This window comes from Apostichopus japonicus, chromosome 11, assembly GCF_037975245.1.
Source record: "Apostichopus japonicus isolate 1M-3 chromosome 11, ASM3797524v1, whole genome shotgun sequence".
Lineage (NCBI taxonomy): Eukaryota > Metazoa > Echinodermata > Holothuroidea > Aspidochirotida > Stichopodidae > Apostichopus > Apostichopus japonicus.
Window position 1 is genome coordinate 26,894,838 of NC_092571.1, and position 14,235 is coordinate 26,909,072.

The 14,235-nt window shown below is 38.4% G+C and overlaps 1 protein-coding gene and 1 long non-coding RNA gene across 2 annotated transcripts in view; both read right to left on the minus strand.

Moving 5' to 3' along the window:
* LOC139975556 (uncharacterized) overlaps positions 1–14,235 on the minus strand; it is a 91,455-nt gene that overhangs the window by 7,053 nt on the left and 70,167 nt on the right. The gene's annotated exons all lie outside the window — the stretch shown is intronic.
* LOC139975766 (neuralized-like protein 4) overlaps positions 1–14,235 on the minus strand; it is a 30,993-nt gene that overhangs the window by 4,971 nt on the left and 11,787 nt on the right. Inside the window, exons 14-28 of the mRNA XM_071983928.1 lie at positions 14,052–14,130; positions 12,924–13,093; positions 11,921–12,079; positions 10,930–11,075; positions 10,437–10,667; positions 9,069–9,167; positions 8,167–8,313; positions 6,939–7,103; positions 6,274–6,432; positions 5,580–5,759; positions 3,672–3,747; positions 2,829–2,942; positions 2,131–2,275; positions 897–1,012; positions 244–379 (exon numbers count right to left, since the gene is read on the minus strand). Of these exons, the coding sequence (XP_071840029.1) occupies positions 244–379; positions 897–1,012; positions 2,131–2,275; positions 2,829–2,942; positions 3,672–3,747; positions 5,580–5,759; positions 6,274–6,432; positions 6,939–7,103; positions 8,167–8,313; positions 9,069–9,167; positions 10,437–10,667; positions 10,930–11,075; positions 11,921–12,079; positions 12,924–13,093; positions 14,052–14,130 (2,122 nt within the window). The remainder of the gene's footprint in view (positions 1–243; positions 380–896; positions 1,013–2,130; positions 2,276–2,828; positions 2,943–3,671; positions 3,748–5,579; positions 5,760–6,273; positions 6,433–6,938; positions 7,104–8,166; positions 8,314–9,068; positions 9,168–10,436; positions 10,668–10,929; positions 11,076–11,920; positions 12,080–12,923; positions 13,094–14,051; positions 14,131–14,235) is intronic.

The window sequence follows — 14,235 nt, forward strand, 5'->3', positions numbered from 1 at the left end:
AAAAGTGTTTTGCTTCATTGTACAAACCAATCTCGTTGTTATATTTTAAATTTATGAACTGACCTGACCTGTATAAAAATTAACAAATCACACTACAGAATGAAATTCAATAATGTTTTTGTTGTTGTCTAATTACAAGTTTGGGCTTGCATGTGAATTTTTGATGTGTTTTTTTCTTGATTTAAGATAGTTGAAGATGTTTGAGAAAGACAAAAGCTTTGACCAAGAATTAACAAAACGTACTTGTGTTTTTCGCAGAATAAGTCAGATCCGGCATATTTGATGGTCGGTGACATTAAGACTTGTTTAGCTTCTGATGAATGCTCTTTGTCCTGTGGATGAAAGGAGCTGTAGGCCAGACCTCCGTAGAGTAACTCACCTGAAGTAAGAAAGAGGAAAATTGAACTTGAGGAATGGAATACTTGTCCCTCTTGCCTTCCAAACTCCCCCCCTCCCCCATCCCCACCATGTACCTAGTCTGAAGGAGTTGTAGGCTAGACCTCCGTAGAGTAACTCACCTGAGGTAAACAAGAGGAAAACTCAATTTGAGGAATATAATAGTTCCCCCAATTGCCTTCCACACCTCCCCCTCCCCCACCCCACCATGTACCTAGTTGTAAGGAGGTATAGGCTTAACCTCAGTAGAGTAATTCACCTAAGGTGAACGAGGGAAATGAGTTGGATTTATAAAGTTTGCATCTCGACTTCAACGTTGCAACCTCTCCTCCCCCCAGCCTCTCCCATAGCTGTAAGCTAGACACCCATTCCGCCTGAGGTGAAAGAGGAAGCACAAGTAGAATGAACTATGCATCACTTCCCAATTGCCCACCCATTCCCACATAAAATGTACAATTTTGAAATGATAAAATATCTTTTAGACATCAAGAGAGATTTACCTCCAGGTATGAGGGTCCGTCTGTCCAGGATCTTGCGAATCAGTCCGGCTGACGTCCCGTGGTAAGCTACATTCCACGTTTCTAACACATGAATCACATCTGCTAGAGTATTCAGTCTGAAGGAGAGACACGAAATACCAACGGTACGTCAAAAAAAAAATTCCCCATCAACTATAAGATCTCCATTTTTCCTTTTATTATAATTATTTCGGATGTCTTTCGTCAAATAGAAAACAAGCTGCATGTGTTGATTTTGGCAAACATACCAACACTACTATCGGACACTCAAAACTCATAGCAATGTAGTATCATTAACTTGTTTAGATAAGGTTCATTTTAAGAATTGGTTGAAAAACTCAAAAAGTTTTCAAACTTGAAGTTTACATGTGATAAATACAAACATTTCTGTCTGGAGAATCAAATGCTCACACCTTCACCTGGTGAATGAAAATTGTCAATAATCTCGTCCTGGAAGACAGTTAATGTAACAAGCTAAGCAGCCATGTGTGTGTGCAGGAAAAGCCCAAAGACTTGTACCAACAGTAACACTTTACATTCCCTGGTTATCCAATTTTCAATTATAAATTATTTTTTGTTTTGTCTAGTTTACAGGACCGTTTCAGAATGGGAAAACCAGGCGACTGATGACCGGACGACTGTTAAGAATTTTGCCGTGGTAGGTTTCATTGATTGTTATGCCATCGCCTTTAACCGCTAGATCCTAGCACTGGTTCAAGGTCAGCTATAGCTTGATCAAATGTAATCTTAGTTTGGGTGGTAAAAGTTAGATTTGATATGATTACCAACCAGCACAAAACACTGTCTTCATTTCAGCTAGTTCCATTAAATGTTTATCACAAAAAAATTGAAATAATATTAAGAAGGGAATGCATTACCTTTCTATACTGCAAATCTTTATAAAAAAAAAGGTCAAGTTTTCAGAGACAGCAGTCACCCCACCCGTACAAAAGACAGTAGTCCATTTACCAATATTTATCCCTCTTACTCCTCAAAGATTTCCTATGGTACCAACAGCAAACATCAACAGCAAAGTCGCTCGTCAAAGGATATTTTTTTACTACATCCTACTCAAATTTCATTTGTGGTAATTCAAAATGATCTCACTACCGACACATGAGAGTCTTAAAAAGTAATATTTTTTGTCTGTTTCACTTTACAAGAGTATGTCGCTGATGAAGGACAAGTATAACCAAAGTGGAAAAGGATGAGATACCTGAGGCCAAACTTGCACCACCCAAGGGGTCTGGAGTACCCCCTGGGGGGGTCACCCTTGGTGCTGTAAGCCTCTTCACCTCGATGTTTGTGACAGGTGTGGCAGTAACATTTACTGAGTTTGACACTGACTTCAAAGAAACCATCTGAAATCAAAATAAAGAGATAAAGGATGCAAATATATAAATAAATCGGTTAAATGGGCAGAATTGATAGAAATCATACAACTGTAAGAGAAAAAATCATACAACTGTAACAGAAAAATGAGCTGGTCTCCGTCAGCCTTGACATTTGTAAGTTTAAGGTGATACTAAAATTCATTTGAAACAAAATGAAAAAATTCTGTCATATTAACTTTAATTCTTTCAGAACATTGTAGTTCCTTTGTACAATATTTAAAGCAAATTCAAATTTACATTTTAACTTATTAATGATTTAAATATGCAAATTGTTTTGCACTTAATCACGCTGGTCTTGCAAAAATATTTGAAAGGAAGCCACTCTGCCCCCCCCCCCCCCCTCACCTCCTCCCCATGTCTGCTGCTATTTTGTAGTATTGTAGACTAATGAGTTGATCTGAAATATACATATTTATATACATTTTTTCTTCTATCCCCAGTATTTGAGTAAAAAACAATGTCATGTGATTTAGTACGTGTGATTCTCTTCAACTGACTAAGACTAACTTGTTTTCCTTACCTGGTAGTCCTAACGTTTCCTTGAAAGAAGCGCAGAGTTCCTGATAGTGGCATGTCCAAGCTGGCAGGCCCAGAGACGGTAATAACACAGACATAGGGGAATGTTCTTTTAGACCTGCAATAGAGCAACATTTAAATTATTGTCATACTACAAGCTTTATCTGTATAATATCCTATTGGTTTCCATTTTTCATGATTACCAATCTAGTTAGTTCAATAAATAGCATTTTTTTTAAGCAAAGCTGACTTTTTCATCATTCTCTTCATGGGAGAATTGATGATAATTGAAGCAAGCGGTCTTAATAAACATATATTTATGAATCCAACCATTATTAACAACACTTGATCTACTTTCAATTATACATGTTAAGTCTCCACTGGACAGTCCCTCATTATTTACTTTTGGAATTTTTTACTTTTTGACTCCTTGATATAAAACCATTGCATATGTTCTGCACTGCCGTTAATATGTAGGTATGTACATACGTAAGTCAAACCCTTCCAAGTGAGAACAATTTTTGTTTATGGCTAATATCAGCATATCACAAATTTTGTTGCTATATATAATTAGGGACTCTATGCTTCTAACTTTCATCTGGCAGGAACAAACTCTATTCCTATGAAATTTTAGAAATGAATGAAACCATCTGCCTTTATCCACACAGTACAGACATTTTGAAACCAACTTGCTAGGTAAACAAAATGTAATATTGGAAAACTATAACTGTTATGAGAAGTCATGACAGACACTCAGAGAAATGAAAATGGAAATATTTGAATCGATCTCTGAATATTTCTTAAAAATGAAAGATTTGACAATGCTGAAAGCTATATTTGAACTGACCACTTTCAAGGGCAGCTTTCTCCTTTTCCTCTGGGGGACCAACTGCTCCCATCATCTCTTCAGACATAATGGAAACCTAAGAACAAAAGAAGAAAAAAAATGCTGTTAGACCAATATAAAATGATGAAGTAAAATGATGTAAAATGATGAAATAAATGGCTGAGGGACACATGACAAAATGTGAGCCCTCCGTATGAAACCCAATATACTAAACAACTCAACCATACCAGAAAATCCATTGGTCTATTTATTTAACATTTCTTACTACCCAGCCTCCCCAACCTCATACATTTCTGGATGTTACCTATTGAGGACAACACCCATCTATTTTGACTTCACCATGCATGTGAGATGGTATACTTTTGGCCAACACTACCAGAATATTGTACTTCTTACTCAAGATGTTAGCATTGTACAAGAAGCTCAACTTAAACTTCACGGTGAGATAAGTGCTTTGTGCACCACTTAATCTTGATCACTTATCTTTTAACACTTTCCACACAGGTTGACTACACTCATAACAGTGTGATGGAACATCGTGTACCACCACTCCCATGCCCTTCTATTACTAACCTGTTGACACTGTCCATACAGGTCGACTACACCATAACAGTGTGATGGTACATCGTACACCACCACTCCCATGTCCTGCTATTACTAACCTGTTGACACTGTCCATACAGGTCGACTACACCATAACAGTGTGATGGTACATCGTACACCACCACTCCCATGTCCTGCTATTACTAACCTGTTGACACTGTCCATACAGGTCGACTACACCATCACAGTGTGATGGTACATCGTATACCACCACTCCCATATCCTGCTATTACTAACCTGTTGACACTGTCCATACAGGTCGACTACACCATAACAGTGTGATGGTACACCGTACACCACCACTCCCATATCCTGCTATTACTAACCTGTTGACACTGTCCATACAGGTCGACTACACCATAACAGTGTGATGGTACATCGTACACCACCACTCCCATATCCTGCTATTACTAACCTGTTGACACTGTCCATACAGGTTGACTACACCATAACAGTGTGATGGTACATCGTACACCACCACTCCCATGTCCTGCTATTACTAACCTGTTGACACTGTCCATACAGGTTGACTACACCATAACAGTGTGATGGTACATCGTGTACCACCACTCCCATATCCTGCTATTACTAGCCTGTTGACACTGTCCATACAGGTTGACTACACCATAACAGTGTGATGGTACATCGTACACCACCACTCCCATATCCTGCTATTACTAACCTGTTGACACTGTCCATACAGGTTGACTACACCATAACAGTGTGATGGTACATCGTGTACCACCACTCCCATATCCTGCTATTACTAACCTGTTGACACTGTCCATACAGGTTGACTACACCATAACAGTGTGATGGTATATCGTATACCACCACTCCAATATCCTGCTATTACTAACCTGTTGACACTGTCCATACAGGTCGACTACACCATCACAGTGTGATGGTACACCGTACACCACCACTCCCATATCCTGCTATTACTAACCTGCTGACACTGTCCATACAGGTCGACTACACCATAACAGTGTGATGGTACATCGTACACCACCACTCCCATATCCTGCTTTTACTAACCTGTTGACACTGTCCATACAGGTCGACTACACCATCACAGTGTGATGGTACACCGTACACCACCACTCCCATATCCTGCTATTACTAACCTGTTGACACTGTCCATACAGGTCGACTACACCATAACAGTGTGATGGTACATCGTACACCACCACTCCCATATCCTGCTATTACTAACCTGTTGACACTGTCCATACAGGTCGACTACACCATAACAGTGTGATGGTATATCGTATACCACCACTCCAATATCCTGCTATTACTAACCTGTTGACACTGTCCATACAGGTCGACTACACCATAACAGTGTGATGGTACATCGTACACCACCACTCCCATGTCCTGCTTGTCCAAGAAGAGATGAAGATTGTGATTTTCATCGATCATGACCCCCACGGTTCTTCCTTCTTTGACATTATCAAGGTTGAATTTTAATTTCCCTTTGACCTGTAAAATATGATGGAGTGTTTGTTTGAACAAGCACATCGCAGATAATGACATGCTTTAATCTGCCAGTTTGTGGTGGGTTCTGATTGTGTGTCAATCTGGACAATGAATGTAATAGTTATACACAAAAACCCTCGAAATAACTACAACATCTATGTGGATTAAATCCTTTAGCAGTGCTTAAGGAGTGAGCTATACACCATTAAGTGCAATACAGAAAATTTAATGTCCCACACAACAACTTTCAAATGAACTTTCAATTTTCTTTTATATGCCAACCTTTCAATAAAATTTCATGTGATATTGTTTTCATGTGTGATTTTGACAGACAAAGATACAAGTTGACACTTTGGGTTACCTTAACTTTCATTCGATGGTTGAGTATGGTTACCCTAAAATTGTTTCAAATTTCAATAAAAAAAGGGAACGAAAAATAGCGGCTTCACCTTGGACTACATTGGGGAATCACAATTTGAGGTCATTATCTTGACCTTTATGAATATTCAATTTATACCTTCTTTGCATTATGGAATACCAAATCTTCTTGGAGTACCCACGTAGATCTCCTCATGGTACTGACATTAGCTGGTAGAGTGATCTTCTCAGGGGCCAATCCTACCACTCCAATCTTGACTGAGGATGTCCAATGGCAGTTTAACACATCTATTCTCACCTAATCATATGATACACAGAGAGAAGAGATGTATGGACATGGATAAATAAACAACAGGCCGTTGAAACGTTCTAACCAGCCAATGTTCACACTGTAGTTGTAAATTTGTACAAACATCACTTGGTTTTGAAAAGTTAACACACCCATTAATCAGGCTGTTAGCTCAGTTCCTCAGTACCAATGTAATAGTCTATGACAAACATTAAACTTTTCTGGTACCCAATAACATGAATACAATACACTAGAAAATCCTCATCACAGTTTCAATTGAAGCCATGTCTATTTTCTTTGTGTTTTTGTTTGACAATAACAACCTTCTATAAAAAATTTCCCATCAATCCTGTTATGTGCAAGAACAGGTACTTAGCAATGTGGAGCTATAAATAACCACATACCATGGAGCATTCCAGGCAACCTACTTCAGAAAAAAATATCTGATATTTGAAAGAACCTCTGCAAATTAAATAAGGAGTAGTCAAAACAATTTGAATCCATCCATTACTCACCTCAAACAACTGATTTTGACGAAGTGGTTTGTGGCTGAAGATGACACCGTGGTTGAAGCTGGTTGTGCGTTTAGCCGTCAGGTTTTCATTACTGAGCGCAATATTTTGACCATGAATACCGTGAAACCGGAACAGAGATTGTTTATGCCGCAGTTCGGCCCCAGTCTGTGGGAGGAAATGCTTAGAGGATTGAGAAGGTCGCACCAAATTGACACGTTTTTTTTTACCAAACTCAGAAAGCTTGCCATATGCCAACGATGGGACCAAACTTTGATGTGGCGGAGCAGAAGAAAAAAGGATAGCTTAAATGAAAAGAGACCAGTTGGTATTCCTATTAGCAACAGAGGTATAACACTATTACATACTGTACACATGAAATCAATGAAAACACTGTAGACAAATTATCTTGAAGCTTGAAATTAAGAAATTGTTTTTTTACAATGTCCAATCAAATAGGATTTTGTCGTCAATCTTCCCAGCCTGAATTATGTAAAGAATACATCATTACATTCACATCCCAACTTCCAAGTAGGATAACTCAGGATGTAGGAGGTATCTCCTTTTAGCACGAGCAATACTTCAATTGTCACAGAGAAGCCATTTTCACATTTGCTTTGCCCAAGGTATTTTTAACAGAGTTGTAGGCTATGTGAGATAACACCTAGTAGAGACCTGGCAGAGAATAGTTTAACATTACTACTATGTTAATAAACTGATCCCGGCAACTTGCCGCAATTCCCTAGACAATTTGGACATTGAAACAATGAAATTGCTAGGACTGACTTCCACCTACTGGGGGGATAATGGCTCAATTATAATGGCAAATGGATATTAATGGATAATGGGCAAATAAATGATATAACAGCCAATAAAACCTTGTCTCCACACATTTTGCCTAGAAGAATCTGCAAGGCCTGTTGCAAAACCAAGATGGCACTGTCCAAAATGCACAATATTAGCTCCCAATCATTAACATAGGGCATTGCAATCTATGATTGATATTCTGTAGTACAATAATTTTCTTTTTTAATATTTATATTTCACTAGCGACACATCAGCAGTGGTGCATGTCACTTTAAATTGAGCTATAACTGATGAGGTTGCTGAAGGGAAACTTGTAGTTTAATCTGTGCAGTGGATGTTTCCCCACAGGTTCCAGCCTATAGTCAGGTTTTATACTAAAAGTAACATTGTGCGTTATCCCAAACAACAGACAAAATGGCCGCACCTCCTTGTCAGCTTCCTCGCTGCCGCTACTGCTGCTGCTACTTGATATAGAGGGCGCTCTCAAAGGTTCTTCTGGTAGGTTGACAGCGGAACTTGTCACGGTGATAGATTCAACCTGACCGTAGAGGTCCAACACACCATAGACACTCTGTAGAAGACAGGATGGAGAGAAAGTGATGGGAAATTATGTTAACGTAAGATATCTACTAAAAGGGAATGAAAGGGGACACAAACCCAAAGCATCGTCTTTAAAAGAATAGTCCAGGTCAAAATTTTGTTTTGATATGTTACAGAGGAAAACAATATAGCATTCTGGTGAAATTTGCATTCAATTCCTATGTACCCTTTTTGAGATATTGACAGTTGAAGTTATCTGATATTCTACCAAAAGTGAACTTGAAGCAAACAGGTGTGATGTCATAGTTGCACACTGACAAAAAAAGTTTTGTTTTTTCTTTGTTTCTCAGTCTATTGATTTGACCTTGGAATGGATAGGATTAGTACTAGTTTGTCTAAAGGGGATGTGAAGTATATTAAATACCAATACCTATGGTACATTCACATTATGGATGCATCCAATTGTGGAGTATAAAATTACACATAAATTTTAAAGCAAAACAATTATTTTTTGATCAGTGTGCAACAATGATGTAACACCTGCTTGCTCCAAGGTGGCAAATCGTAGCACATGAGGCCAAATGATGTCATATTTTTACACTTGATCAAGTCTTTGGCCCGACATGTAACTGAACATTAAATCTGTGATATTTCCCAAATGGAATGAAATATTGCGTCTAAGCTGTTTGGAGAAGTTCTGCATGACATCGTGCATCTCGACAAAACTATGAAAAACCTAGCTATTTTACGGGTTCTTTTCCTAAAGATAAAGTAACAGATTCTTACCTTGGGTAAGTCAGCCACAGCTAGGCCCATGTCGTGACCGTTCAGGAATATATGCATAGTGCATTCCGTGGTGAGCATCACACCAACCGTGAAACCAATCTGCAGAAAATACAACCCATAATCCGGATAATAACTTGCGCTGACCGATTGCATTCAATTACCAGCAGTATATACAACTATTGTACACTTTCTACTGAATTTAACTTTAGTTTTCTAGTAAAGGACCTTTTTGGCCATTGGTCAGCAATTTTACTAACACTACCCATAGTCAGGTAGTTAGTTTTGACGACACTTAAGCGACCACCAATGTGGGAGAAGCCCGCAAGGGCTTATGGATTACAACTTTCACATCAGGTGGCCCCCTTTTCAACATTTGAACTCAAATTTGGAATCTTTTCAATTTAGAAAGTCACTACATATGGGAAAAAGATGGCAATTGGATGAAAAACCCACCTTACTATGAACCTTAAGAAAGCACTTCTAGCACAGTTCAGCTTGTATAATTTCTATAACAAGTGAGGCTCATCAATTTAAGTGACTGGATTACTTAGTTTAATAAACAGACTATTAGGTCAGTTTCTCAGACACAAAACTTCACAGTAAAACATGAGACTGTTATGGCCTAAAATAACACGTCTACCACACATTACAAATTTGTTAAGAACAAAAGATGTTGAATGTGATTCAAGGGTGCTCTGTGGTTTAGAAATTTAAGTAAGAAATTACAAAATTAAGAATTTACAAAACAAAGAATTAACATAAATTTAGTCCTGCACTGAGGAGCCAAAATCATTATCAATGAAGTCTTAAAGGAGCCTGCCAAGTTATAATATCTTTTAAAGGTATGATATCTGGCAAACCTAAATATCCGAAGAAACATTACTATCACTCAAGTAAAGCATTTCTCTTCCACTATTCCAATTCCACTATTGCATATCAAGAGTAAAATATCACCTAACATCACCCTTTCATGCACTGTTTGTGGTGAATTCTGTGACATCTTTCTTTTCGCCCCAAAACTGACATTATCAGCTGGCAATGTGTCTATGATTGCTTGATGCTAATGAAACATCAGCCCAGAATGATATATGCAAAGAGGCACATCTGTAAAAAGGTGTTGCAGACCTACATTAAGTGTGGACAGTTGGCCTCAATAATCAACCTGGCAACATTTGTGTTCAGAGACATATTTGCATGATGAAGTAACCACATATTAATAGAGATGATCATGTCATAAAGGCAGAAGTAAAAAATTGCAACTTATTGGAAAAAAATTGAAAAAAACTTGCTAATGGTTGCAAAAATGTAGTTTAATTAATATTTTTTATTTGATTAAATACTAAAAGAGCCAAACAAACTGCTACTCACACTTAGTCTCTCTAGGGTGGGAGCGTAGTTGCTCTTTACAACTCTTCCGTTTTTCTTGATGTCCGATCCCTGCATGATCCACAGACCCTCTCCGATCAAATCTTCTAACTTGTTAGGTTGGAATGGAAACTGACCGGATAAGTGTCTCGGACTGACACCTCCAGGGTGGTACTTGGTGAAACCTATACTCAAGGAACCGGACCAGATCTTGGCAACCTTGTTCACCTTGACCTAGATAAAGAAGAATTTTTCAAGAAATGGGGTACACCTAATGCAAGGTAGAACAGGAAGCAATGGCTCCCCAGCCCCCCTCCCCTCCCCCCATTAACCTCCATTGTCAGTCAAGTAAAATAATATTCAGTTGGGGACTTTTCTTTTACATGTTTTGTTATGAAATTCAATGGAGATATCTTTAAGTATTAGTGAATAAATAACAGTCCATAGATGTGCACATTGTCACAGAATCGGCAGACGCATCTTTGAATATATATACCTGAAATAGTTCCCCTGGCCTGAGTGGCTTTGAGCTGAATATGATAGCATTGTCATAGCCCTCTGTCCTGGATGCTATTGTACAATCGTCAGACAGTGAAATGTTAGTCCCGCATGAATGGTGGAACTTGTGTGGAATACCTGGAACTGGAAGCAGGGCAAGAAAAAACAAATGAACAAGTAAAGTGGGGCAGACTTAAATGTAGAACATTTGCAATTGAGTGAGTCATTTTACTATTGGTTCTGTGACACAGAGTAGCACCATTATTCTTAGCATTCACATGCAAGTCTAGTGTGTGAGGGCTGCACCAAATACACTACACGGTATAGTGTTACTTAAATAGTTAGGACACCATTTCATGCATGATTTCACTTCAATAACAGATCCTGAATCTATTAAAGTACTTTCTTTTATTCTTTTTATGATCGATTAGTTGAAGAATCCTTTCATATGTGCTGCATGCTAAACTGTCGCTGATTGGTACAAGCAATACAATATCAACGCTTGGACTAAATACAATGTGTGCACAAAGCTGCTATTTCTCCCTTTCAAAAGAACAATATCTTATTTGTTTTGCAAAAAAAGAGATTCACTTGCTTATTGTAACAGAGCTTAACAAAATGGAGAGAGAGTTTATAAATCAAACGTCACATGGAGTAACGACACACAGTGTTTTATTACCTTACGGTACAGACAAGACACAACTATTCCACCCTGCCACATCACGTCTCTTTGACCTGATCAATTTGACCCAAACTTTTGCAAAGAACAAGGTGCTGGCCTATCCTTGACCCCAATACTTACTGTTCTTTCACTACAAGCTGCTTCATCTTCACTAAATGCATGGGAGCATCTAAACTCACCCCCACCCTACACCCCTCATTTCACCCTGTCCATTTGCACAACCAGCAAACAAGTACTGTATTCAAATTCCTAAATGTGTTTCAGAAATCAAAGTAAATAAAAGAAATAAATGTGCAAATAATTTTACCTGCAGTGATGTTAAGCTTAGGAACAGCCGGACTACTATTGGAAACGTTGCTGTCGCTCGCTTCCCAGAAGAGGGGAGAGTCAGGTGAAATGTCGCCCTCACTCTGAGTGACCGTTAACTGGCAGCATTGACCATAAAGATCAAATATACCGTAGACCTCTGAACAAACAGAAGAGAAATTAATTAAACATCTTACAATTTCCCATTCTTTATTATTGCTTGATACGACAGACTGGGGTGCTCAGATTATTATTTCTGTTCTTTTCATTTGTATTCTCATTAAAAGAATATAGGAAAACTGACTTTAATTTCATGTTATTACGATTTCAACACTTTAAAACAGACTAAGTAAGCAAAAACTAACAGATATATTTACACCATGTCTTTACCAAGAATAACCCTCATATACTCTTAGTTTAGAGCTTTTCTCAACATTGCAGCTAAAATATGCAGATACAAGGTGAGCCGTTTGTTTCTATCATTATGCAAAGTTTAATATCATATAAAGAAATGATGTTGTTTGTCCTTTAGAATGTTTGAATTTTAAATGAGATCCAATCAAAGCACTGTAAGGTGATCTAATTTCACACCCACCCAACATTAATGTCTGTCCTTCATGTCTTAATTGATACTTTATTAATTACCTACAACAGACCTGATTAACGCACTTGGTTAATATATTCTGCTGGTCTGTTATGTTTCGTATTAGAATTGGAATGTAACGAAAGTCGCAAGCTCTTCACCCTGGTATACATCCAAATAGCTCCCAAAACTTTCAAAACCATTTATTAATTACCTAAAACCGACCTGATTAAAGCATTGGGTATAACACTGCTGCTCTGATATATTCGATTGTAAACTTGGAAGGTAACGACAGTCCCAAGCTGCCTACCCTGGTATACGTAGCTCCTAACGCTTTCAAAACCAATTATTAATTTATTTGTAGTTGCAAACATATTTCTTTTTTCTCTACATCTGTCTTTGATCAGGTTGGTTGTGTTACCTTCAGGGACATCTGTAAACGCCTGGTATTTCTCTTCTCCGTCCAGGACGATGTCTACCGTGCCGTCTTCGTGTCTAACCAGTCCTATTCTGGTGCCGACCTGGAGTTGGTCTAAGTCAATTGGAAATGTACTGTTGAAGACGAGACCATCGTGGATGATACTGGTACCGCTGTGAATGAGAAACATCAGAGAACTCTTCACATAATATTAATAACAATATACTTTTATATAGCGACGCTCACTGCGTCACACCGCTTTACTGTAAAACAAACACACGAAAAGAACAAAATTAAGCAGTAAACACCACAAAAATACAATAAAAGAAGGCCTCAAAAATCCACAAAAAAAGTAATGCAAAGGTTCACAAGTAAAAATAGTCAGATGTATACAAAAATACCCAGAGAAACGTATTTCCTTCAGCATTGACATTCGTCCAATATAACTGTCTGTGTCTCTTAATGTGTTCTCAGCTTGTTTCCGTTTCAGCTACACTCTAAAGAAGATCCTACTAGGATCAAAATGTCAGTCCCCTCTAACTTTGACAAGAGGACATACCATTATAAATGAATCCCTATGTTAGAGTGTTAACCAGGCTCCCAGACAACAAAACACTATGACACGCAAGTTAACAAGGTGCCTTAGCTTGAAGACTCAGGGGATAAGGAGACATGGAAGGTGACCATATCAAAGAAGAACATATTGCCAAGGCTTTCAAGCAGGCTCCCTAGACTACTTAAAAGCTCTACTCCTGCTGTTTAAAATGAAACTCATATTTACTACTAGAAACAGCAACGCTCATGGTAAGATGCTTGCACAACAGTGAACATATCAAACATCCACATATTAATAACTGGCTAGGCAAATAGTTCAAGCAGCCACCCCCCCCCCCTCCTTCCCTCCTCTACCCAATCCCAGCTTTCCCACCACAACCTCCATCAGCCCCCTCTTCATTTGGCTGCCATTGAATATACATACAGCATACTGATAGCAGCACCATCGGTATTGGCCGTAATATATGACCTCAGCCTGCGACCGAGTAGCCACAAACAGTGCTAGAAGTAAAGAGTAAATATTACGCACTAAATCAGCAAACATCTCCCCTCATTTACACTAATTGTTATAATTACCTAAGAATCCAAGTCTGTGTTGAAAGATCTGTCAAGGTGCTTGGTAGGTCTACATCCTCAGGTTTCTGACTGGTAACGCCTAAATAGAAGAGAAGGACATTCTATGTCACATACTTCATAATATAACAGGGCTTGAGTTGACCTGATGACAAACTGCCAGCAGTGTATGTAATTCTACTTGCCC